The sequence below is a fragment of the Oncorhynchus keta genome, chromosome 18, assembly GCF_023373465.1.
Source record: "Oncorhynchus keta strain PuntledgeMale-10-30-2019 chromosome 18, Oket_V2, whole genome shotgun sequence".
Taxonomy (NCBI): domain Eukaryota; kingdom Metazoa; phylum Chordata; class Actinopteri; order Salmoniformes; family Salmonidae; genus Oncorhynchus; species Oncorhynchus keta.
In genome coordinates this window covers 2,590,053-2,616,735 of record NC_068438.1, presented here as the reverse complement: position 1 = coordinate 2,616,735, position 26,683 = coordinate 2,590,053, and the positions used below count along the sequence as shown (strand labels likewise).

The 26,683-nt window shown below is 43.4% G+C and overlaps 1 protein-coding gene across 16 annotated transcripts; it reads right to left on the bottom strand.

Annotated features, from left to right (window-relative positions):
* Positions 1-2: 2 nt before the first annotated feature.
* Positions 3-26,683, bottom strand: LOC118397046 (NLR family CARD domain-containing protein 3-like). Of its 16 annotated transcripts, XR_008067632.1 has the most exons (12): positions 26,579-26,683; positions 23,250-23,393; positions 16,116-16,232; positions 14,269-14,353; positions 13,910-14,138; positions 11,769-13,530; positions 11,339-11,512; positions 4,600-4,773; positions 3,664-3,710; positions 1,881-3,265; positions 1,708-1,786; positions 3-1,636 (listed from the first exon to the last, which is right to left on the bottom strand). XR_008067632.1 is itself a non-coding variant. In XM_052467172.1 (10 exons), exons 2-10 carry the CDS (start codon positions 23,375-23,377, stop codon positions 2,736-2,738), a joined length of 3,246 nt encoding a protein of 1,081 aa, XP_052323132.1. In that variant the 5' UTR covers positions 23,378-23,393; positions 26,579-26,683; the 3' UTR covers positions 3-2,735. The 16 variants fall into 16 exon arrangements, 3 of the variants coding, with proteins under 3 accessions (XP_052323132.1, XP_052323134.1, XP_052323133.1); XR_008067625.1 differs by having other exon boundaries at positions 1,708-3,265; XR_008067628.1 differs by having other exon boundaries at positions 3-1,786.

Here is a 26,683-nt window from a genome sequence, read left to right as displayed (position 1 = left end):
AGGTTATACACTGAGTGGACTAGATATTACTCTAACTGAGCAGTGTAGCCTAAAGGTTATAAAGTGAGTGAACTAGATATTACTCTAACTGAGCAGTGTAGTCTACAGGTTATACACTGAGTGGACTAGATATTATTCTAACTGAGCAGTGTAGTCTATAGGTTATACACTGAGTGGACTAGATATTACTCTAACTGAGCAGTGTAGTCTATAGGTTATACACTGAGTGGACTAGATATTATTCTAACTGAGCAGTGTAGTCTACAGGTTATACACTGAGTGGACTAGATATTATTCTAACTGAGCAGTGTAGTCTATAGGTTATACACTGAGTGGACTAGATATTATTCTAACTGAGCAGTGTAGTCTATAGGTTATACACTGAGTGGACTAGATATTATTCTAACTGAGCAGTGTAGTCTATAGGTTATACACTGAGTGGACTAGATATTACTCTAACTGAGCAGTGTAGTCTATAGGTTATACACTGAGTGGACTAGATATTACTCTAACTGAGCAGTGTAGTCTACAGGTTATACACTGAGTGGACTAGATATTATTCTAACTGAGCAGTGTAGTCTATAGGTTATACACTGAGTGGACTAGATATTACTCTAACTGAGCAGTGTAGTCTATAGGTTATACACTGAGTGGACTAGATATTATTCTAACTGAGCAGTGTAGTCTACAGGTTATACACTGAGTGGACTAGATATTACTCTAACTGAGCAGTGTAGTCTATAGGTTATACACTGAGTGGACTAGATATTACTCTAACTGAGCAGTGTAGTCTATAGGTTATACACTGAGTGGACAAAATATTAAGAACACCTTCCTAATATTTTGTCAACCTCACCCACCCCTCCCCCACTTTTGTCCTCAGAACAGCCTCAATGGATTCTACAAGGTGTTGAAAATGTTCCAAGGGGATGCTGGCCCTTGTTGACTCCAATGCTTCCCACAGTTGTCAAGGCTGGATGTCCTTTGGGTGGTGGAAAATACCGGTGCCACACATACCGGTGCGCTTGGCACTTACTACCATACCCTGTTCAAAGGCACTTAAATATTTTGTCTTGCTCACTCACTCTCTGAATGACACACATACACAATCCATGTCTCAATTGTATCAAGGATAAAAACGATTCTTTAACCTATCTCCTCCCCTTCATCTACAAGTGACATCAATAAGGGCTCATGGCTTTCACCTGGATTCACCTGGTCAGTTTGTCATGGACAGAAATGTGTCCTTAATGTTTTATACACTTAGTGTAATGTTTTTTAATTAGCTGTTTTATGATTTTGTTATACTCTTGTGAATTCTATGGTTTTTTACTAGATTACTTGTAGTTTCTCATGTTGTTTGTCTGTCATTTTTTAAATGATGGTGCTGCCTATCGTGGCCAGGATGCTCTTGAAAATAGATTTTAAATCTCAATGAGCCCTTCCTGGTTAAATAAAGGTTTTATAATAATAATAATAATAAATTGCACACATAATTATACATTTATTGATTTTTTTTTATGTAGCCTATTGTTTTCTCTTTATACAACCTGCCATCTACCCACCTGGGGACTGAGGGTTATGAGAGAACCCCCACATCACTAGCTTCTCTTTATACAACCTGCCATCTACCCACCTGGGGACTGAGGGTTATGAGAGAACCCCCACATCACTAGCTTCTCTTTATTCAACCTTCCATCTACCCACCTGGGGACTGAGGGTTATGAGAGAGCCCCCACCTTCCATCTACCCACCTGGGGACTAAGGGTTATGAGAGAACCCCCACCTTCCATCTACCCACCTGGGGACTGAGGGTTATGAGAGAACCCCCACCTTCCATCTACCCACCTGGGGACTGAGGGTTATGAGAGAACCCCCACATCACTAGCTTCTCTTTATACAACCTGCCATCTACCCACCTGGGGACTGAGGGTTATGAGAGAGCCCCCACCTTCCATCTACCCACCTGGGGACTAAGGGTTATGAGAGAACCCCCACATCACTAGCTTCTCTTTATACAACCTGCCATCTACCCACCTGGGGACTGACGGTTATGAGAGAACCCCCACCTTCCATCTACCCACCTGGGGACTGAGGGTTATGAGAGAGCCCCCACCTTCCATCTACCCACCTGGGGACTGAGGGTTATGAGAGAACCCCCACATCACTAGCTTCTCTTTATACAACCTGCCATCTACCCACTTGGGGAATGAGGGTTATGAGAGAACCCCCACACCACTAGCTTCTCTTTATTCAACCTGCCATCTACCCACCTGGGGACTGAGGGTTATGAGAGAACCCCCACCTGCCATCTACCCACCTGGGGACTGAGGGTTATGAGAGAACTCCCACATCACCATCTTCTCTTTATACAACCTGCCATCTACCCACCTGGATACTGAGGGTTATGAGAGAACCCCCACACCACTAGCTTCTCTTTATTCAACCTGCCATCTACCCACCTGGATACTGAGGGTTATGAGAGAACCCCCACATCACTAGCTTCTCTTTATACAACCTGCCATCTACCCACCTGGGGACTGAGGGTTATGAGAGAACCCCCACATCACTAGCTTCTCTTTATACAACCTGCCATCTACCCACCTGTGGACTGAGGTTTATGAGAGAACCCCCACATCACTAGCTTGTTCTGCAGCCTTGTAAAGATAAGGAGGGGATGACTGGGAGGCTAGTGTGTGTGTGTGTGTGTGTGTTTGTCAGTGTCTCTCTCTCTCTCACAGGGACACTGAGTCGCCATCATACCAAAGATGAAACCCTGGATAGAGGGGCTCAGTGAATGTGGAGGTGAATGTGATCAGATGGGTCAGTGTGTCAGAGGAGGCTCTATAGAAGGACAGAGTGCCGGCTGGCCAGTCCAGATACACTCCTACTCTGTGGGGGCTGGAGGGGTGGACGACTATGGTAGTGAGATGATTATTATGCCTGGCAGAGTAACTGTTGTCAGAGCAGAACAGCCTCCAGGACTTGTCATTATATCCAAGACAACAGTCAGCACCTCCTCCTCTCCTGTTGATTCCTTTATACGTCACTCCTATATCAGCTCCCATTCTCCCACTCCACTCTACCTCCCAGTAACAGCGCCCAGTCAGACCCTCTCTACACAGCACCTGTCCACAGTCCTCAAATCTCTCTGGGTGATCAGGATACGGCTGCTTCTCTCTCCTACATGTCACCTTTCTGTTCACCTCAGACAGAGAGAGGCGTCTGTTTACTGTGTTTAGGTCCAGTGTGAGAACACAGACATCTGATGGATGAAACCAGACACAATATTAGAAATCATCATCATTCACATTAGAATGTTTACTCACTTTTCACTAATTAATTTAATGTAGATGTTTCTAGGTATCAAAAGGAGAAGTTAAGGTAACTTGAGACTTGTTGAATAATCATATGTTATACTGTACGGTAATATAAAACACCACTTATACACACACCATTAAACACACACACACACACACACACACACACACACACACACACACATATTGTCAAAGCAACTCTTTGTAAACGTTGGTGTCCCTAATTTCTACTTCAGTAGAATTACAGCTGATATTTAATATGACCAAGTAAGTAATGATGGTGGTCTTTGACTTGAATTAAGACTTATTCTTAGTCCTCTTCTTCACAGCAGTCAACACTCACATTTTCTAATCCCAGGTATCATTGTGTTCTCTCCACCATGTTCCACACTGTAGCGGTAAGCAGAAGAACAGACAGTCATTGAGGGATACACCTGATCTCACACACACACACACACGCACACGCACACGCACACGCAGACGCAGACGCAGACGCAGACGCAGACGCAGACGCAGACGCAGACGCAGACACAGACACAGACAGACAGACAGACAGACAGACAGACAGACAGACAGACAGACAGACAGACAGACAGACAGACAGACAGACAGACAGACAGACAGACAGACAGGACACACACACACACACACCGGAGACACACACACACCCACTGGACACACACACACACACACACACACACACACACACACACACACACACACACACACACACACACACAGACACACAGACACACAGACACACAGACACACAGACACACAGGACACACATACACACCCACATACACTGGATACACTCACACTGGAGACACACACACACCCACTGGACGCACACACACACACACACACACACACACACACACACACACACACACACACACACACACACACACACACACACACACACACACACACACACACACACACACACACACACACACACACACACACACACACACACACACACACTGGACACACACACACTGGACACACATGCACACAGGACACACGCACACACACACAGGACACACACACACACATGACACACACACACTGGACACACACACACTGGACACACATGCACACAGGACACACGCACACACACACAGGACACACACACACACACATGACACACACACACTCACTGGACACACACACAGTCAGCATATAACTTTGTCCAAGTGGTGGCAATGTTTGTAGCCTGATACATGTCTGATATGAACATGTCTGATATGAACATGGACATAAACCCTCTACATACTTGAGTTTCTCCAGTCTGCAGTGTGGATCCTCCAGTCCAGCAGAGAGCAGTCTGACTCCTGAGTCTCCTGGGTGATTGTAGCTCAGGTCCAGCTCTCTCAGGTGTGAGGGGTTTGACCTCAGAGCTGAGACCAGAGAAGCACAGCCTTCCTCTGTGACTAGACAGCCTGACAGCCTGTAAAGAGTCACATCATATTAAAATCACACTGCTATTCATTTGTTTCTACATTTTGAGATGCATCAGTGTCCTGAAACCTTCCATTTCTATTCATAAATGAATGTATCATTATTATAAATGATCATAATATTACTGGGTTTTTTTCCACCTAATAGTGTATTAAAGTAGTCAAAAGTGTAGTATTTGGTCCCATATTCTTTGAACACAATGACTACATCAAGCCTGTGACTGCCATGATTGAGAAAGATCATGAATGAATCATGAATAATAATGAGTGGGAAAGTTACAGAGGCTACAACAAAACATACTAACCTCTCACCATTACCAGTAACAGAGGCTACAACAAAACATGCTAACCTCTCACCATTACCAATAACAGAGGCTACAACCAAACATGCTGACCTCTCTCACCATTACCAATAACAGAGGCTACAACAAAACATGCTAACCTCTCACCATTACCCATAACAAAGGCTACAACAAAACATGCTAACCTCTCACCATTTCCCATAACAAAGGCTACAACAAAACATGCTAACCTCTTACCATTACCCATAACAAAGGCTACAACAAAACATGCTAACCTCTCACCATTACCAATAACAGAGACTAGAACAAAACATGCTAACCTCTCACCATTACCAATAACAGAGACTAGAACAAAACATGCTAACCTCTCACCATTACCAATAACAGGGTTGAATACTTTTGCAAGCCAAATCAAATCAACATTTATTTGTCACACACATGTTAGCAGATGTTAATGCGAGTGTAGTGAAATGCTTGTGCTTCTAGTTCCGACAATGCAGTAATAACCAACGAGTATTCTAGCTAACAATTCCAAAACTACTACCTTATACACACAAGTGTAAAGGGATAAAGAATATGTACATAAAGACATATGAATGAGTGATGGTACAGAGCGGAATAGGCAAGTTGCAGTAGAGTATGTAAACAAAGTGGCATAGTTTAAAGTGGCTAGTGATACATGTATTACATAAAGATGCAGTAGATGATATATAGTACAGTATATACGTATACATATGAGATAAATAATGTAGGGTATGTAAACATTATGTGTTCCGGAGTTCTAAATTGAGCAGCTGCTGAAAAATGAGCTCCTGTATATATTGAGATTTAAATGTTTTTTTAGAGTGAAGTACATCGAAAAAATCAAGAGAAAACTGCAAGACTCAATAGAAGACAAAACAAGGAACAAACCAAAAAAGACAGGCTTTTGAAAAATTAACTATTTTTCATAAAATTGTACAGTTATCTTAGCTAGCTGAATTGCTAGCAGAATTGTTTACTTGTTGCTAAGCAGTTGCTAGGGACTCTCCTGGAAGAAGCTAGCTAGCTTACAAAGAATAATAACAAAAAATATCTAGTTAACAGAAGAAAGGAAGACAAAATAAGGACAAAAGAAGGACAGAAGAAAAAGGAAAAGAAAGAGGACAACAAAGTGAAACAGTCAGCACTTCTATTGCAACTTCGTATTTCGTCGTCCTAACATAGTCTACACTGCTATCTGCCCAGCAGCTAGCCAGCTAGCAAACGTCCACCGTCTACCGAATAGCAGCACTGTAGAAACTATTACACTCAACTGAATGACTTGATTAGTGTAGTGTTAGCTAGCTACATAGTTGTCTTTGCTGTCTTCGTATCCAAGATAATTGTGTAGTTTAGAGCGTGTAGTCTTAGAGTGATTATCTTAATTTACCGAGGTTAGCTAGCCAGCTATTTGTCGTCCTTAACATAGGAGACACTGCTAGCTAGCCAACAGCTAGCCAACGTCTACTGAATAGAACTTCCGCACTCAACAACCCGGTCGCATTCCGCTTCGCTCCACAGGTAGTATCACATTTTCATTTAATTTCATTACAACACAACGGTTTGATTTGTTTGATCGTAGCTAGCTACATAGCTAGCTACATAGCCGTCTGTGTATCAAAGATAATTGTGTAGTCTAGAGCAATTTTCTAGGTTAGCTAGCCAGCTATTGTCGTTCTTTTAACGCAACGTAACGTAATCAACACTGCTAGCTAGCCAGCTAGCCCCCGAATAGCAGCACTGTAGAAACTATTACACTCATCGGAACGACTTGATTAGTGTAGTGTCAACAACGCAGCCACTGCCAGCTAGTCTACAAAGTCAACAACGCAGCCACTGCCAGCTAGCCTACTTCAGCAGTACTGTATCATTTTAATCATTTTAGTCAATAAGATTCTTGCTACGTAAGCTTAACTTTCTGAACATTCGAGACGTGTAGTCCACTTGTCATTCAATCTCCTTGCATTAGCGTAGCCTCTTCTGTAGCCTGTCAACTATGTGTCTGTCTATCCCTGTTATCTCCTCTCTGCACAGACCATACAAACGCTCCACACCGCGTGGCCGCGGCCACCTAATCTGGTGGTCCCAGCGCGCACGACCCACGTGGAGTTCCAGGTCTCCGGTAGCCTCTGGAACTGCCGATCTGCGGCCAACAAGGCAGAGTTCATCTCAGCCTATGCCTCCCTCAATCCCTCGACTTCTTGGCACTGACGGAAACATGGATCACCACAGATAACACTGCTACTCCTACTGCTCTCTCTTCGTCCGCCCACGTGTTCTCGCACACCCCGAGAGCTTCTGGTCAGCGGGGTGGTGGCACCGGGATCCTCATCTCTCCCAAGTGGTCATTCTCTCTTTCTCCCCTTACCCATCTGTCTATCGCCTCCTTTGAATTTCATGCTGTCACAGTTACCAGCCCTTTCAAGCTTAACATCCTTATCATTTATCGCCCTCCAGGTCCCCTCGGAGAGTTCATCAATGAGCTTGATGTCTTGATAAGCTCCTTTCCTGAGGACGGCTCACCTCTCACAGTTCTGGGCGACTTTAACCTCCCCACGTCTACCTTTGACTCATTCCTCTCTGCCTCCTTCTTTCCACTCCTTTCCTCTTTTGACCTCACCCTCTCACCTTCCCCCCTACTCACAAGGCAGGCAATACGCTCGACCTCATCTTTACTAGATGCTGTTCTTCCACTAACCTCATTGCAACTCCCCTCCAAGTCTCCGACCACTACCTTGTATCCTTTTCCCTCTCGCTCTCATCCAACACTTCCCACACTGCCCCTACTCGGATGGTATCGCGCCGTCCCAACCTTCGCTCTCTCTCCCCCGCTACTCTCTCCTCTTCCATCCTATCATCTCTTCCCTCTGCTCAAACCTTCTCCAACCTATCTCCTGATTCTGCCTCCTCAACCCTCCTCTCCTCCCTTTCTGCATCCTTTGACTCTCTATGTCCCCTATCTTCCAGGCCGGCTCGGTCCTCCCCTCCCGCTCCGTGGCTCGACGACTCATTGCGAGCTCACAGAACAGGGCTCCGGGCAGCCGAGCGGAAATGGAGGAAAACTCGCCTCCCTGCGGACCTGGCATCCTTTCGCTCCCTCCTCTCTACATTTTCCTCCTCTGTCTCTGCTGCTAAAGCCACTTTCTACCACTCTAAATTCCAAGCATCTGCCTCTAACCCTAGGAAGCTCTTTGCCACCTTCTCCTCCCTCCTGAATCCTCCTCCCCCTCCCCCCCTCCTCCCTCTCTGCAGATGACTTCGTCAACCATTTTGAAAAGAAGGTTGACGACATCCGATCCTCGTTTGCTAAGTCAAACGACACCGCTGGTTCTGCTCACACTGCCCTACCCGGTGCTCTGACCTCTTTCTCCCCTCTCTCTCCAGATGAAATCTCACGTCTTGTGACGGCCGGCCGCCCAACAACCTGCCCGCTCGACCCTATCCCCTCCTCTCTTCTCCAGACCATTTCCGGAGACCTTCTCCCTTACCTCACCTCGCTCATCAACTCATCCCTGACCGCTGGCTACGTCCCTTCCGTCTTCAAGAGAGCGAGAGTTGCACCCCTTCTGAAAAAACCTACACTCGATCCCTCCGATGTCAACAACTACAGACCAGTATCCCTTCTTTCTTTTCTCTCCAAAACTCTTGAACGTGCCGTCCTTGGCCAGCTCTCCCGCTATCTCTCTCAGAATGACCTTCTTGATCCAAATCAGTCAGGTTTCAAGACTAGTCATTCAACTGAGACTGCTCTTCTCTGTATCACGGAGGCGCTCCGCACCGCTAAAGCTAACTCTCTCTCCTCTGCTCTCATCCTTCTAGACCTATCGGCTGCCTTCGATACTGTGAACCATCAGATCCTCCTCTCCACCCTCTCCGAGTTGGGCATCTCCGGCGCGGCCCACGCTTGGATTGCGTCCTACCTGACAGGTCGCTCCTACCAGGTGGCGTGGCGAGAATCTGTCTCCTCACCACGCGCTCTCACCACTGGTGTCCCCCAGGGCTCTGTTCTAGGCCCTCTCCTATTCTCACTATACACCAAGTCACTTGGCTCTGTCATAACCTCACATGGTCTCTCCTATCATTGCTATGCAGACGACACACAATTAATCTTCTCCTTTCCTCCTTCTGATGACCAGGTGGTGAATCGCATCTCTGCATGTCTGGCAGACATATCAGTGTGGATGACGGATCACCACCTCAAGCTGAACCTCGGCAAGACGGAGCTGCTCTTCCTCCCGGGGAAGGACTGCCCGTTCCATGATCTCGCCATCACGGTTGACAACTCCATTGTGTCCTCCTCCCAGAGCGCTAAGAACCTTGGCGTGATCCTGGACAACACCCTGTCGTTCTCAACTAACATCAAGGCGGTGGCCCGTTCCTGTAGGTTCATGCTCTACAACATCCGCAGAGTACGACCCTGCCTCACACAGGAAGCGGCGCAGGTCCTAATCCAGGCACTTGTCATCTCCCGTCTGGATTACTGCAACTCGCTGTTGGCTGGGCTCCCTGCCTGTGCCATTAAACCCCTACAACTCATCCAGAACGCCGCAGCCCGTCTGGTGTTCAACCTTCCCAAGTTCTCTCACGTCACCCCGCTCCTCCGCTCTCTCCACTGGCTTCCAGTTGAAGCTCGCATCCGCTACAAGACCATGGTGCTTGCCTACGGAGCTGTGAGGGGAACGGCACCTCAGTACCTCCAGGCTCTGATCAGGCCCTACACCCAAACAAGGGCACTGCGTTCATCCACCTCTGGCCTGCTCGCCTCACTACCACTGAGGAAGTACAGTTCCCGCTCAGCCCAGTCAAAACTGTTCGCTGCTCTGGCTCCCCAATGGTGGAACAAACTCCCTCACGACGCCAGGACAGCGGAGTCAATCACCACCTTCCGGAGACACCTGAAACCCCACCTCTTTAAGGAATACCTAGGATAGGATAAAGTAATCCTTCTCACCCCCCCCCCTTAAAAGATTTAGATGCACTATTGTAAAGTGGCTGTTCCACTGGATGTCATAAGGTGAATGCACCAATTTGTAAGTCGCTCTGGATAAGAGCGTCTGCTAAATGACTTAAATGTAAATGTAAATGTAAACATTATATTAAGTAGCATTGTTTAAAGTGGCTAGTGATATATTTTACATAAATTCCCATTATTAACGTGGCTGGAGTTGAGTCAGTGTGTTACCAGCAGCCACTCAATGTTAGTGGTGGCTGTTTAACAGTCTGATGGCCTTGAGATAGAAGCTGTTTTTCAGTCTCTCGGTCCCAGCTTTGATGCACCTGTACTGACCTCGCCTTCTGGATGATAGCGGGGTGAACAGGCAGTGGCTCGGGTGGTTGTTGTCCTTGATGATCTTTATGGCCTTCCTGTGACATCGGGTGGTGTAGGTGTCCTGGAGGGCGGGTAGTTTGCCCCTGGTGATGCGTTGTGCAGACCTCACTACCCTCTGGAGAGCGTTACGGTTGTGGGCGGAGCAGTTCCCCTACCAGGCGGTGATACAGCCCGACAGGATGCTCTCGATTGTGCATCTGTAGAAGTTTGTGAGTGCTTTTGGTGACAAGCCAAATTTCTTCAGCCTCCTGAGGTTGAAGAGACGCTGCTGCGCCTTCTTCACGATGCTCTCTGTGTGCGTGGACCAATTCAGTTTGTCTGTGATGTGTACGCCGAGGAACTTAAAACTTACTACCCTCTCCACTACTGCTCCATCGATGTGGATAGGGGGGTGTTCCCTCTGCTGTTTCCTGAAGTCCACAATCATCTCCTTAGTTTTGTTGACTTTGAGTGTGAGGTTATTTTCCTGACACCACACTCCGAGGGCCCTCACCTCCTCCCTGTAGGCCGTCTCGTCGTTGTTGGTAATCAAGCCTACCACTGTTGTGTCGTCCGCAAACTTGATGATTGAGTTGGAGGCGTGCCTGGCCACGCAGTCGTGGGTGAACAGGGAGTACAGGAGAGGGCTCAGAACACACCCCTGTGGAGCCACTGTACATACATGAAGTGCTTTCATTTCTAAACGGTAAAACATATTTGAAAATGCTCTCAAATAAAAGGTGACATTCTGTACTGTCACCTAATACGAAACATTCCAACTCAAATCCAAAATGCTGGAGCACCAACATTAAAACTGTAAGCTTCACTGTCCAAACACATATGGTGTGGACTATGTGTGTCTGGTAAACACATGTGGATCTGGTGAACAGTTATCACTTGTTGACCAATTACAGGAATACTGACCTCAGAGTCTCCAGTTTACAGTGGGGATTCCCCAGTCCAGCAGAGAGCAGCTTCACTCCTGAATCCTTCAGATCATTGTTACTCAGATCCAGCTCTGTCAGGTGTGAGGGGTTTGACTCCAGAGCTGAGACCAGAGAAGCACAGCCTTCCTCTGTGACTCCACAGCCTGACAGCCTGGCAGAGAGATCATCATGATTTAACGATTAGTGTAGAAGGACAATGGCAGATGCATTTGGTTAATTATCCAAAACAACATATAGATTAATCTTCCTTATTCTAGAATTGTATGGTCATTGTTATACTAATGTGAAAATCGCTGCATTTATTCTATATGTTTTTCAATATAACATTATATTATAATAAATATTTTTCACTAAAATGAATATTGCTTCCTGATGAATAGTTCTTATATGTCATTTTATTTACTCACAGAACAGCTCTGGAGGCTTTGACCACTGGCAGCAGCCTCAGAAGACCTTCCTCTGATCTGGAGTATTTCTTCAGGTCAAACACATCCAGCTCCTTTTCTGAAGTCAGCAACACAAAGACCAGAGCTGACCACTGTGCAGGTGACAGGTTGGGTTTTGAGAGACTTCCTGATCTCAGGTAGCTTTGGATCTCCTCCACTAGAGAATGGTCATTCAGTTCATTCAGACAGTGGAACAGATTGATGCACCTCTCTGGAGAGGGATTCTCCCCGATCTTCTCCTTGATGTACTTGACTGTTTCTACATGGCTCTGTGAGCTGCTTGTCTTTGTCAGTAGACCTCCTAAGTGCTTCTGATTGGACTCCAGTGAGAGGCCCAGAAGGAAGCGGAGGAAAAGGTCCAGGTTTCCCGTCTCACTTTGTAAGGCTTTATCCACAGCACTCTTGTAGACAGTAACTTCAAGCTCGTATTTTGTTTGCTGTTTGTCCATTAGATTCTCGTTGTTGTTGATGAATGAGAGGAACACATATACAGCAGCCAGAAACTCCTGAATGCTCAGATGAACAAAGCAGTACACCTTGTTCTGGTACAGCCCACATTCCTCTCTAAAGAGCTGTGTGCACAATCCTGAGTACACTGAGGCTTCAATGACATCAATGCCAGCCTCTTTCAGGTCTTCTTCATAGAAAATCAGATTGCCATTCACAAGCTGTTGAAAAGCCAGTTTTCCCAGTGACAGAATGCTCTCTTTACTCCAGTGTGGACCTGTCTCTTCTTTCCCAAGATACTTTTCATTATTCTGTTTGGTATGAAACACCACAAGGTGTGTGTACATCTCAGTCAGAGTCTTGGGCATCTCTTCTCTCTTATGTTCCAGCATGTGTTCAAGGACTGTTGCAGAAATCCAACAGAAGACTGGAATATGGCACATGATGTGGAGGCTCCTTGATGTCTTTATGTGTGAGATGATTCTGCTGGCCAGGTCCTCGTCACTGAATCTCTTCCTGAAGTACTCCTCCTTCTGTGGGTCATTGAAACCTCGTACCTCTGTCACCTGGTCAACACACACTGAAGGTATCTTATTGGCTGCTGCAGGTCTGGTAGTTATCCAGAGGAGAGCAGAGGGAAGCAGATTTCCCTTGATGAGATTTGTCAGCAGAACATCCACTGAGGTTGACTCTGAAACATCACAACAGATCTTGTTCTTCTGGAAGTCTAGGGGCAGTCGGCACTCATCCAGACCATCAAATATGAACAGAACTTTGTACTTGTCGTAGTTGGAGATTCTTGGTTGTTTGGTTTCCATTGATAAGTGATTGAGAAGTTCAATGAAAGTGTTTTTGTCCCCTTTCATCAAATTCAGCTCCCGGAAAGGGAATGCAAATACAAATTTGACATCCTGATTTGCTTTTCCTTCAGCCCAGTCCAGAATGAACTTCTGCACAGAGACTGTTTTTCCAATGCCAGCGACTCCCTTTGTCAGCACAGTTCTGATAATTTTGTCTTGTCCAGTTAAGGGTTTGAAGATGTCATTACATTTGATTGCAGTCTCTGGTCTTGCTTGTTTCCTGGTTGTTGTCTCAATCTGTCTCAGCTCATGTTCATTATTGACCTCTCCTGTTCCACCCTCTGTGATGTAGAGCTCTGTGTAGATCTTATTGAGAAGTGTTGGGTTTCCTTGTTTAGCGATCCCCTCAAATACACATTGACACTTCTTCTTTAGATTAGATTTGAGTTCACGTTGGTAAATCACAGCAAGCTCATCTGAATGAAGAAATAACACAGAGGATATTAATATTACATATGTTTTAATGCCTACTGTTTGTAGGAATGTTATAAACTTTTAAATTATAATAATTTATTCTCTTAACTGGCTGTATAAATGTGTACATGTTTTCATAATGCATTACAGACTGGTGTGACTGATTATATTATTATTGGTATTATTGATGGTATTATTAATGTTGTCTCTCTCTCTAAATTAATCACCACAACACAACCCTGCTGCTACTTGATGAGATCACTAGGTGTTGTGTTAAGGCTGCTACAATATCATTCAGTTACACAGTTACTTTAGCTGTACATTAGCTACAGCTTTTAAATGTAATAAAACAGCATTCATCATGAGGCAGACGGATCTTACTTTTCTCCAGTGTGTCAGCAAGCTCTTTCTGGTTCATTTTCCTCAGGATGTGTAGTGTGATCTTCAGAGCCCCCTCTCTGGCACTGCTCTCCTGCTTCTCATCTTTAATATCCACCACTTCCTTATCCTGCTTCTGACTCTCAAAGCCATCTGGGAGTTCTGGACTAAGAATCCTCTTGAACATCTTCAGCTCGTTCTTCACAAATGCAATAATATTCTCTTCAAGCAACTGAAATAAATCAAGTAAATAAGTTAAGCAAGAGAATAAATGGTTTCTCATTAACACATTATTGAATGATTGACAGATCAACTTTACTTGAGGTAAAACAAAAACAAATGTACATAACAGGACCACATACACTGAATATGGAGACCAGGTCTGTTTGATGACTCTGGGAAGACTGACCACTGAGAATCTCTGACTCTGATCTCTCCTGTTGGTTTCTGTGGACAAAACATGAGATTACATCTCATCTCCTCATGCAGGGATTACACACACACACACACACACACACACACACACACACACACACACACACACACACACACACACACACACACACACACACACACACACACACACACACACACACACACACACACACACACACACACACACACACACACACTTCAACACAACAGAGACAAACATTACATATCTCGTCTACTCTGAGCTCATATGGGGAAACATAAGAAGAGTTTAATTCCAAAACGCTATATAACCATTTTCAGAAATGTATGTAAATTAGCTTTTATTTCTGAAAAAAATTATGAAAGAGATTGGTGTGTTTTTTCACTATCTAATCGTGGCATGAGTGTTTCAATGACAGACATGTATTTGCTTAGAATCTGTCACTTAATGTTTTCACTTCAGAGAGACAAATAATAATGTTTTTTTGCTAAATGCTAAAATATCTCCCTCACTCTCAGAGAAATAAGTAGTACTGCTAGGTTTTACATAGTCAATTGTGACTGATTCGGTCTTATGTAGCAACATTTGAAAATGTGTTTTTCACATTGGATAAAAGTAGAGAATCAGAGCTAGAAAATTGTATATCATACACATAAGTTGAGGAACAATGGGAAAGTAATTCTGCTTTGAACAAACGTGTAACCTCACTTTTGAGAAAATGGCCTTTAAATGTTTTGGTACCTACTGGAGAGCTCTTCTTTGTCTACAGGGGTGTTACTTTGGCAGATAATGTCACCCATCTAAATAAATAGTTTTATATATATGATTAACTAATTGTATGACGTTTTTGGTTTATGTCAGTTGCATTGTTTGTTATGCAATTAATTGTGATTTTATGGTTGTAAGTGTTAAAATGAACTAGACAATTTTATATTTTGCAATTCTGAGTAAATACCACTTTAGTAAGGAATGACACATTATTCAGTACTTCTGCATTTGCTACATAATTCCAATAGATGGGAGCATAAGACCACACATTATATTTCAGAAGGTTAGTCTGGATCAATGTGCAGGGGTACCAGGTAGTTGAGGTAATAATGAGACTATTAGGAGTACCAGTACTGAGTCAATGTGTAGGGGTAACAGGTAGTTGAGGTAATAATGAGACTATAAGGAGTACCAGTACTGAGTCAATGTGTAGGGGTAACAGGTAGTTGAGGTAATAATGAGACTATAAGGAGTACCAGTACTGAGTCAATGTGCAGGGGTAACAGGTAGTTGAGGTAATAATGAGGCTATAAGGAGTACCAGCACTGAGTCAATGTGCAGGGGTACCAGGTAGTTGAGGTAATAATGAGGCTATAAGGAGTACCAGCACTGAGTCAATGTGCAGGGGTACCAGGTATTCTAGGTAATTGAGGTAATATGTACATGTAGGTAGGGGTAAAATTGACTAGACAATCAGGATAGAGATTACATCTCCTCAACCAGGGAGTGCACACACACACACACACACACACACACACACACACACACACACACACACACACACACACACACACACACACACACACACACACACACACACACACACACACACACACACACACACACACACACACACACACACACAGGGAATGTTGTGTTTTTTTAATAGTGTTTTAGGACTATAGGAAAAACGTATTAGCATATGGATTTTGAAAACAACAAAAATAAATGGGAAAATAGGAGAGGAGGAATGACTAGAGACAGTGTTGTTTAACTCACTGACCATAACCCATGAGTTCTTCTTACCTTTGTTCAGTAGAAAGGTCTCCCTCGCTAAAGTATATAGGTAACTCCATAGACTTGTCACTCTTCATGGACACACAGCTGGGTACAGGGGAGGCTGGTCTCTCCTGCTTGATTGGGCTACAACACAACAGATAAAATAAGTACAATTAGTACTGCTAGGTTTTACACAGTAATAATATATATCTGCCTCACTCTCAAACAAATCAATAGTACTGCTAGGTTTTACACAGTAATAATATATATCTGCCTCACTCTCAGAAAATCAGTAGTACTGCTAGGTTTTATACAGTAATAATATATATCTGCCTCACTCTCAGAGAAATCAGTAGTACTGCTAGGTTTTATACAGTAATAATATATATCTGCCTCACTCTCAGAGAATTCAGGGGCATGTTGAGGTACATTTTCTAAACATGAAGATTTTATGATTCAATTTATTGGAGGGCTGGACGCCGCACTCTTGTCTTTTCTTTTCCGACATTTACTCGCAATATCAGATATTAAGATGACTTTTTACAATGCATGTATACTAAAGTTGAGTTTCTGACTAGTGATAATTTACCTGGGGTTCAATACCTGCTATAGTTTTGTTGCTCTCCCAAAAGCAACACAGCTCTAATATGAGATATATAGCTAACTAAAGTAATGAGTGACCATTTTAGAAAATCATGGGACATATATTCTTTGGTTGCATGCTACTATTTTACGTCAATCATATTACTGCTTGTAGCCTATAACTGATTCTTTGTAGTCTTTTGCTGCCATCTATTGGAAATATTTAGCAAATTAAACGTTATTAAGTAATGTACAGACATTAGTGAGGCAGCTGAGAAATAAAGTGTCTTTTTCTTGTTAATTCCTTAGATCTGTCTCAAACCTGCCCCATCTATCCCACTCCAATTGCTGGACTTTCACATAGAGGTTACTAGGTCACACAGTTCAAACCACATTTGAAAAATTAAACTAATGTGGCTTATTGATCAAGTGTTCTGCCTTGCAATAATAAATATAATGAAATAACAAAACAAAAAAAAGCAAAATGCTTAGACAGGTTTTGATCAACAAAACAATCAAAAGGCTATTTAGTACTATTATTGTACTTTACTAACATAATATTATTACTAAAATAGTTTCTAAAAGTGTTCTAGGCTACCCTACCCTAGAATTAAGGTTAGGGGTTGAGGCTAAAATAGGTAACGCGTAGGGTTAGAGTTTCTGTAGAGCACTTTGTGAAATCTGCTGATGTAAAAAGGGCTTTATAAATACATTTTAGTGATTGTTATGTTTAGGGGTTTTAAGGCAAAAATCAGTATGGTTTATAGCTCTATTCCTCCTCCCTGTGGCTTTCTGTGGGTACTACATAACTCATTTGCGACACCTGCTAGGCTCATAATCTGAGGTAGCAACCACATCATATCTACAAATCAATGAGCTAGACCCATCCATTTGATTTGTAACTCCGGGAACCTGATCAGCATGCACTCAATTCAATGCCTACAAACAAAGATTTCGATGCATATCAAATTCCCCAGCAGCCATGTAGAAACAACAAGTTATCAAAAAAAGTTATTTCTTAATAATTTGTTTTATTCTGTCTGTTTAAATTGGCCACATCTTGAAAAAGTGGGCAGGGACATGTGGTTTGTTTAGGTTTTTGATAACAAATATGCTAAACCATGACCAGAAAATGTGTAATGTTTCATCAGTATGTACCAGCCATCACTAGCACTGTGGGCTCAAGTAGCAGTAGCAGCAGCAATAGCGGTAGCAATAATAATTTAGGTAAACCTACAGTTAATGCAGGTATGTCTCATTGATAACAATAGCAAAGCTGACATTGTGATGCAGAACATTGGGATGGGAATAGAATGTTCAGAAGGTGAGTTGTTAATCAATGCAACGTGTTATTCAGGGGCAGAGCCCCACTTGGTATTCAGGTACAGAGCCCCACCTGTTATTCAGGTACAGAGCCCCACCTGTTATTCAGGTTCAGAGCCCCACCTGTTATTCAGGTGCAGAGTCCCACCTGTTATTCAGGTTCAGAGCCCCACCTGTTATTCAGGTGCAGAGTCCCACCTGTTATTCAGGTGCAGGGCCCCACCTGTTATTCAGGTACAGAGCCCCACATGTTATTCAGGTACAGGGCCCCACCTGTTTTGCTTTTTTTGGTTGCCTGTTTTGCATGTTATTTTGGCATTAATATGTGTCATATTGTCACACTCTGACCATGGTTTACGTTGTTTGTTTCTATGTTTTGTTTGGTCAGGTTGTGATATGAGTGGGCATTCTATGTTGTATGTCTAGTTTGTCTGTTTCTATGTGTTTTGGCCTGATATGGTTCTCAGGCAGTGGCAGGTGTTTGTCGATGTCTCTGATTGGGAACCATATTTAGGTAGCCTGTTTTGTATTGTGGTTCATGGGTTATTGTCTATGTGATGTTGCATGTTTGCACACAGTATTGATAGCGGCCACGTTCGTCTTATTATTTTGTTTGTTTGTTTGTTTGTTTAGTGCTCTTCATGTTCATTCGTCTAACATTAAAATAATGTATTCACACCACGCTGTGCTTTGGTCTCCTCACTACGACGATCGTGACACAATATATCAGTTTGCAAACAATGTAAAAAAAAATCATTGAGTTAATAAGCCATATACAAACATGGTCTCTTTTTTGTTTTCTTGAATAAGACAGCTCCAAAATGCAGCCGTTTCAGCCTAGTTCAGTGCTTTCTGCAGTGGTGGGGCAGACAGAGGGAAATACTGAGCGTAGGGTTTGGTAATGTTCTGTAGTTGCGCCTTGATTGGCTCAGTGTTCTATCACTCATGGAGACACTACAGGGAGAGCTTGAAAATTCAAGCCCATTGGGTGCTGCCCTAGAGTTATATTAGAAGTGTCCATTCAAAAGGCTCAAGGTCATTGGCCACAGATAAAATGAAGTCAGATCACGTTTTGTTTACAGTAGCTTTGATTGGACTGATCATGTCAACATCATACGTTCAATATCTTAGCTACATTTACATTACATTACATTTAAGTCATTTAGCAGACGCTCTTATCCAGAGCGACTTACAAATTGGTGCATTCACCTTATGACATCCAGTAGAATAGTCACTTTACAATAGTGCATCTAAATCTTAAAGGGGGGGGGGGGTGAGAAGGATTACTTATCCTATCCTAGGTATTCCTTAAAGAGGTGGGGTTTCAGGTGTCTCCGGAAGGTGGTGATTGACTCCGCTGTCCTGGCGTCGTGAGGGAGTTTGTTCCACCATTGGGGGCCAGAGCAGCGAACAGTTTTGACTGGGCTGAGCGGGAACTGTACTTCCTCAGTGGTAGGGAGGCGAGCAGGCCAGAGGTGGATGAACGCAGTGCCCTTGTTTGGGTGTAGGGCCTGATCAGAGCCTGGAGGTACTGAGGTGCTGTTCCCCTCACAGCTCCGTAGGCAAGCACCATGGTCTTGTAGCAGATGCGAGCTTCAACTGGAAGCCAGTGGAGAGAGCGGAGGAGCGGGGTGACGTGAGAGAACTTGGGAAGGTTGAACACCAGACGGGCTGCGGCGTTCTGGATGAGTTGTAGGGGTTTAATGGCACAGGCAGGGAGCCCAGCCAACAGCGAGTTGCAGTAGTCCAGCTAGCAATGAGTGGTTTGGAATGAGTGGTTTGGAAGGAAGCTGTGGCTAACTGCATGCATTGCAAAGCAATCACTAGCCAGACAATTCAGTGGAGAGGGTTTGTGGTCCAAATCTGCGTTTAATTGTCACGTTCTGACCTTTATTTCCTTTGTTTTGTCATTATTTAGTATGGTCAGGGCGTGAGTTGGGTGGGCAGTCTATGTTTGTTTTTCTATGTTTTGGGGTATTTCTATGTTTCGGCCTAGTATGGTTCTCAATCAGAGGCAGGTGTCATTAGTTGTCTCTGATTGAGAATCATACTTAGGTAGCCTGGGTTTCACTGTGTGTTTGTGGGTGATTGTTCTTGTCTCTGTGTTTTGCACCAGATAGGGCTGTTTTGGGTTTGCACGTTTCTTGTTTTTGTTAGTTTGTTCATTTGAAGTGATTTATTAAAACATGAATCAAAACAACCACGCTGCGCTTTGGTCTGCCTCTCCGTCAATGGAAGAAATCCCTTACAGAATCACCCACCAACCAAGGACCAAGCGGCGTGGTAAACAGAGGCAGCAACAACAGCGGCGCAAAGAGGAATGGACATGGGACGATGTATTGGACGGCAAGGGTTGCTACACCTGGGAGGAGATCCTGGCGGGAAAGGATCGCCTTCCATGGGAACAGGTGGAGGCAGCTAGGAGAGCAGAGGCAGCTGGAGAGAGGAGCCGGCGATATGAGGCAGCACGGCAGTGCGACAGGTACGAGAGGCAGCCCCAAAACATTTGGGGGGGGGGGGGCAGACGAGGTGTGGTACTAAGCCAGGTAGCAGAACTGAGCTCACTCCTCGTGCTTATTATAAGCAGCGCATTACTGGTCAGTCACCGTGTTAAGCGCACGGTGTCGCCAGTACATGCCCATAGCCCCGTGCGCTATAGGGCAGCCCCCCGAAAGTGCCATGCGAGTGTGGGCATCGAGCCAGGGCGTATGGTGCCTGCTCAGCGGGTCTGGTCGCCGGTACGCAGTTTTGGTCCAGGGTGTCCTGCGCCGGCTCTGCGTGCTGTGTCTCCGGGGCGCTGGGAGGGTGCAGTGTGTCCTCTGCCTGCGCTCCGCTCGTGCCGGGCAAATGTGGGAGTGGAGTTCCTTCATTAAAGAACATGAATAACCACCACGCTGCATTTTGGTCCGCCTCTACTTCACCACAGGAAAACCCTTACATTAATGGTCTCTTTTCCAAGCTTAAAGGGATAAAATTCACCTGCAACACCATGGGACAGAAAATGTTGAATACATTGGCCATGCTGTGAATCCAGCATGACTTCTGCTGTGTTCAAAACAACTGAAACTGGGAAATCTCAGACTTCAGTGAGTCCAGGACAACTGGAAACCCAGAAAAAACCAAGCTCCTACTGAGAAAATAAGGTTTGAACAGTCATCCAACTCGAAATTCCAAGTCGGTAACTTAGGCCTCTTTCTAGAGCTCCGACCTGAAGATCACAAACATCATAATTCAAACTTCCCAGTTTCCTTGAAAGCACCATAAATCTAGAGAATGACAGACTTTGATGACAAAAATGTGCCCACAAGACCCGCTGCACCACCCCAACCTACACAAAACATTTTAAGTGTGTCTACAATTATTTAGACAGCGATGCTAAAAAATGACCGAAATTCAGAATGAGAGGCTACAAGGACACAACTCTTGATGCTGCAATGATGAAAATATCTCAAAAACCAAGAGAGAAATTGCAAAACAATCTACCAAAGAAGAAAAACAACCGTCTTTTGCAACAAATACAACAAGTATTCAGAGAAAATGAAAGCAATCCTGAAAAAGCACTGGCATATTCTGCAATCAGACAAAACAATCACACACCTCTTCAAGGAACCCCCACTGGTGGTCTATAAGTGTGGTTGCAATATTGGAGATATCTTGGTGAGATCTGACCTGCCCCCTGAGCTCACTCAGACACTCTTGGAGATATCTTGGTGAGATCTGACCTGCCTCCTGAGCTCACTCAGACACTCTTGGAGATATCTTGGTGAGATCTGACCTGCCCCCTGAGCTCACTCAGACACTCTTGGAGATATCTTGGTGAGATCTGACCTGCCCCCTGAGCTCACTCAGACACTCTTGGAGATATCTTGGTGAGATCTGACCTGCCTCCTGAGCCCACTCAGACACTCTTGACACCCATTCCAAATGGGAACTACAAACGTGGCTCATGCACACAGTGCAATAGCACTATAAAAACATCCTTCTTCTGACACCCACATACAGGTAGAAACATCCCTGTTAGGGGTATCATCTCATGTAAGACCAAGGGAGTAATCTATCTCATCGCCTGTTTATGTGGAAAAGCCTATGTAGGACAAATGAAAAGACAAATAAAACAATGCATAGCTGAACACCACAGCTCAATCAGGTGTACGGACATTGACTATCCAGTAGCAGTTCACTTTGTTGAAGCTAACCATCCAATCTCCTCCCTCAAATACACAGGCAGTGAGCATGTTGCTCTACCAAGGAGAGGAGGTAACATCAAGATCCTACTACTACAGAGGGAGGCTTACTGGATATCCTGTCTAAAAACATTGACCCCTAGTGGTCTGAATATTGACTGATCTCAGGCCCTTCTTAGGAACAATTCTCTTTTAAATTGATATATTTTTTCTACAGCTTATCAGAGTATACCCAACATGTTCCCCCTGTTGATGATGCTTATTATGCTTTATGCTTGAACCAAAATATTACATGAAATAGGAAACAATTAAATATGTGAAATTGAATTAAACAATAATGTATGTTAATGCTAATGTTATGTACAATATTCAATTATGTTTCCATATGATAACAATAGCCTAATATATCCAATATACCATAAACTATTGTTTTTTTAACAGTTTCAATAATTCATTCTAACTAGAATTAATGAACTTTTAACTAATTAACTTGATCATTATGACCCAACCCTCACTATTGTCATTGGTTGCACTAATTGCACTGTTTGTTTACATAACCTGGTTCAAGTATTCATGACATCACCCTGAAGAAGGCACGGTGATGCTGAAACTTTGGTACATACCCAATAAATTACTGGGAGTTTAAATATGGAGTGTGGGACTCTCTTTATTTTTTATAGCTTATAGTTTATTATCTGTTAGTCAGCACCTCCACATAAAAAAAAAATCTCTGGGTGTGCGTCAGCTCATGTCTTTTATTGGAAAAACTATTGGAACCATTTCCCTGTTTGACCGCTAGGTGTTATGGGTATTATGACACCACTGTGGGGCTCTATAGTGCAAATGAAATGGGAGAATCTAGAGAATGCAACAATATTTGTTTCATCTTGCTGTGATGTTCTCAGTAAAGTGTCAAACGCTAAAATCTATGAATTTAAAATCTTAAAACAATAATATTTTGAACACCCATCAACCTTCATTTCTGATGAAAAAAACACAAATGAGAAAATATGGTGGATATAGCGTTTTGGAAATAAACGCTTCATAAATTCTTTAAAAACTGTCACCTCACCTCTTAGATTTGGTGTCATGTTCCCCAGAGACACTCCGTTTAGAGGCAGGGCCTCCCTCCTCTCTCTCCCCAGAGAGACTCATTTTAGAGGCAGGGCCCCCCTCCTCTCTCTCTCCAGAGAGACTCATTTTAGAGCACTGACCCCTAAACAGAGATCCAACATTTTGGTTGTGGTTAACACACTGATAACTAAACAGAGATTCAGCATGTTGGTTGTGGTTGACACAGTGACAACTAAACAGAGATTCAGCATGTTGGTTGTGGTTGACACAGTGACAACTAAACAGAGATTCAGCATGTTGGTTGTGGTTGACACAGTGACAACTAAACAGAGATCCAGCATGTTGGTTGTGGTTAACACAGTGACAACTAAACAGAGATACAGCATGTTGGTTGTGGTTAACACAGTGACAACTAAACAGAGATCCACCATGTTGGTTGTGGTTGACACAGTGACAACTAAACAGAGATCCAGCATGTTGGTTGTGGTTGACACAGTGACAACTAAACAGAGATACAGCATGTTGGTTGTGGTTAACACAGTGACAACTAAACAGAGATTCAGCATGTTGGTTGTGGTTGACACAGTGACAACTAAACAGAGATTCAGCATGTTGGTTGTGGTTGACACAGTGACAACTAAACAGAGATTCAGCATGTTGGTTGTGGTTGACACAGTGACAACTAAACAGAGATCCAGCATGTTGGTTGTGGTTGACACAGTGACAACTAAACAGAGATTCAGCATGTTGGTTGTGGTTGACACAGTGACAACTAAACAGAGATCCAGCATGTTGGTTGTGGTTAACACAGTGACAACTAAACAGAGATCCAACATGTTGGTTGTGGTTAACACAGTGACAACTAAACAGAGATCCAACATGTTGGTTGTGGTTAACACAGTGACAACTAAACAGAGATCCAACATGTTGGTTGTGGTTAACACAGTGACAACTAAACAGAGATCCACCATGTTGGTTGTGGTTAACACAGTGACAACTAAACAGAGATCCACCATGTTGGTTGTGGTTGACACAGTGACAACTAAACAGAGATCCACCATGTTGGTTGTGGTTGACACAGTGACAACTAAACAGAGATCCAGCATGTTGGTTGTGGTTAACACAGTGACAACTAAACAGAGATCCACCATGTTGGTTGTGGTTAACACAGTGACAACTAAACAGAGATCCAGCATGTTGGTTGTGGTTGACACAGTGACAACTAAACAGAGATCCAACATGTTGGTTGTGGTTAACACAGTGACAACTAAACAGAGATCCAGCATGTTGGTTGTGGTTAACACAGTGACAACTAAACAGAGATTCAACATGTTGGTTGTGGTTAACACAGTGACAACTAAACAGAGATTCAGCATGTTGGTTGTGGTTAACACAGTGACAACTAAACAGAGATCCAGCATGTTGGTTGTGGTTAACACAGTGACAACTAAACAGAGATCCAGCATGTTGGTTGTGGTTAACACAGTGACAACTAAACAGAGATCCAGCATGTTGGTTGTGGTTAACACAGTGACAACTAAACAGAGATCCAGCATGTTGGTTGTGGTTGACACAGTGACAACTAAACAGAGATTCAGCATGTTGGTTGTGGTTAACACAGTGACAACTAAACAGAGATCCACCATGTTGGTGGTGGTTGACACAGTGACAACTAAACAGAGATCCACCATGTTGGTTGTGGTTAACACAGTGACAACTAAACAGAGATCCAGCATGTTGGTTGTGGTTGACACAGTGACAACTAAACAGAGATTCAGCATGTTGGTTGTGGTTGACACAGTGACAACTAAACAGAGATCCAGCATGTTGGTTGTGGTTAACACAGTGACAACTAAACAGAGATCCAGCATGTTGGTTGTGGTTAACACAGTGACAACTAAACAGAGATCCACCATGTTGGTTGTGGTTAACACAGTGACAACTAAACAGAGATCCACCATGTTGGTTGTGGTTGACACAGTGACAACTAAACAGAGATCCACCATGTTGGTTGTGGTTAACACAGTGACAACTAAACAGAGATCCACCATGTTGGTTGTGGTTGACACAGTGACAACTAAACAGAGATCCACCATGTTGGTTGTGGTTAACACAGTGACAACTAAACAGAGATCCAGCATGTTGGTTGTGGTTAACACAGTGACAACTAAACAGAGATCCACCATGTTGGTTGTGGTTAACACAGTGACAACTAAACAGAGATCCAGCATGTTGGTTGTGGTTAACACAGTGACAACTAAACAGAGATCCAGCATGTTGGTTGTGGTTGACATGTTGGTTGTGGTTAACACAGTGACAACTAAACAGAGATCCACCATGTTGGTTGTGGTTAACACAGTGACAACTAAACAGAGATCCACCATGTTGGTTGTGGTTAACACAGTGACAACTAAACAGAGATCCACCATGTTGGTTGTGGTTGACACAGTGACAACTAAACAGAGATCCACAATGTTGGTTGTGGTTAACACAGTGACAACTAAACAGAGATCCACCATGTTGGTTGTGGTTGACACAGTGACAACTAAACAGAGATCCACCATGTTGGTTGTGGTTAACACAGTGATAACTAAACAGAGATCCAGCATGTTGGTTGTGGTTAACACAGTGACAACTAAACAGAGATCCACCATGTTGGTTGTGGTTAACACAGTGACAACTAAACAGAGATCCACCATGTTGGTTGTGGTTGACACAGTGACAACTAATTGTTGAAGGTCATATATTCTCTTTTATTCATTACCTCTTAGAAATAAAACACTTACTAACAGACACATCCAAACAGTCGGGTGATTTAATGCATCACATGAACATGTAGTCGTGATTTATATTTTTCACCTTTTGTCCATAATAATAATAATAATAACAATATATATAATAATATAATATTAATAATAATAATGTCTCACTTTCTCTTTTAATAATTTCTCTCATTCTAGTATGTTGCTTTGTTCAACAGGTACCCTGTATGCTATTATTATACTGTTACTGAATTCAGTTCATAACAGCAATGTTATTCTGATATTCTGAAATATGATTTAGAACTATGATACATTAATATTTGGACAAATTGTAAAATAATCCCGATATACAAATGGTATAATACGTTATATGAACAATATATTTTTGAATTTGAATTGACTACGCCCAGTTAGCGCCATTTTGTATGACTGAACTGTCACGTAGCTGTCCCAGGTGAAATGGACTGTTAGATCTGAGTGTTTTACTGTCATTCACTATACTAAAATAACACCAGACATTTAATGTCTCTACACACTTTACAATAATCCCTGGGAAGATTCTTACCTTGTAGCCTGAATTCACAGCCAGAACATGTCAAGTCATTGAGATATTGTCCGTTGTGCTGAGAGAACACCTTCCTGATGACAAGTGTCTCTGCATCTATGTTCT

Bases quoted from the DNA above. Each gene is read 5' to 3' on its own strand.
- LOC118397046 (XM_052467172.1), bottom strand. From the start codon at position 23,377: ATGAGTCTCTCTGGAGAGAGAGAGGAGGGGGGCCCTGCCTCTAAAATG. The intron at 13,531-13,909 runs GTAAGATCCGTC...TTCTTCATTCAG, and splicing joins TGCTGACACACTGGAGAAAA to ATGAGCTTGCTGTGATTTAC. The intron at 11,513-11,768 runs GTGAGTAAATAA...TCTCTCTGCCAG, and splicing joins AAAGCCTCCAGAGCTGTTCT to GCTGTCAGGCTGTGGAGTCA.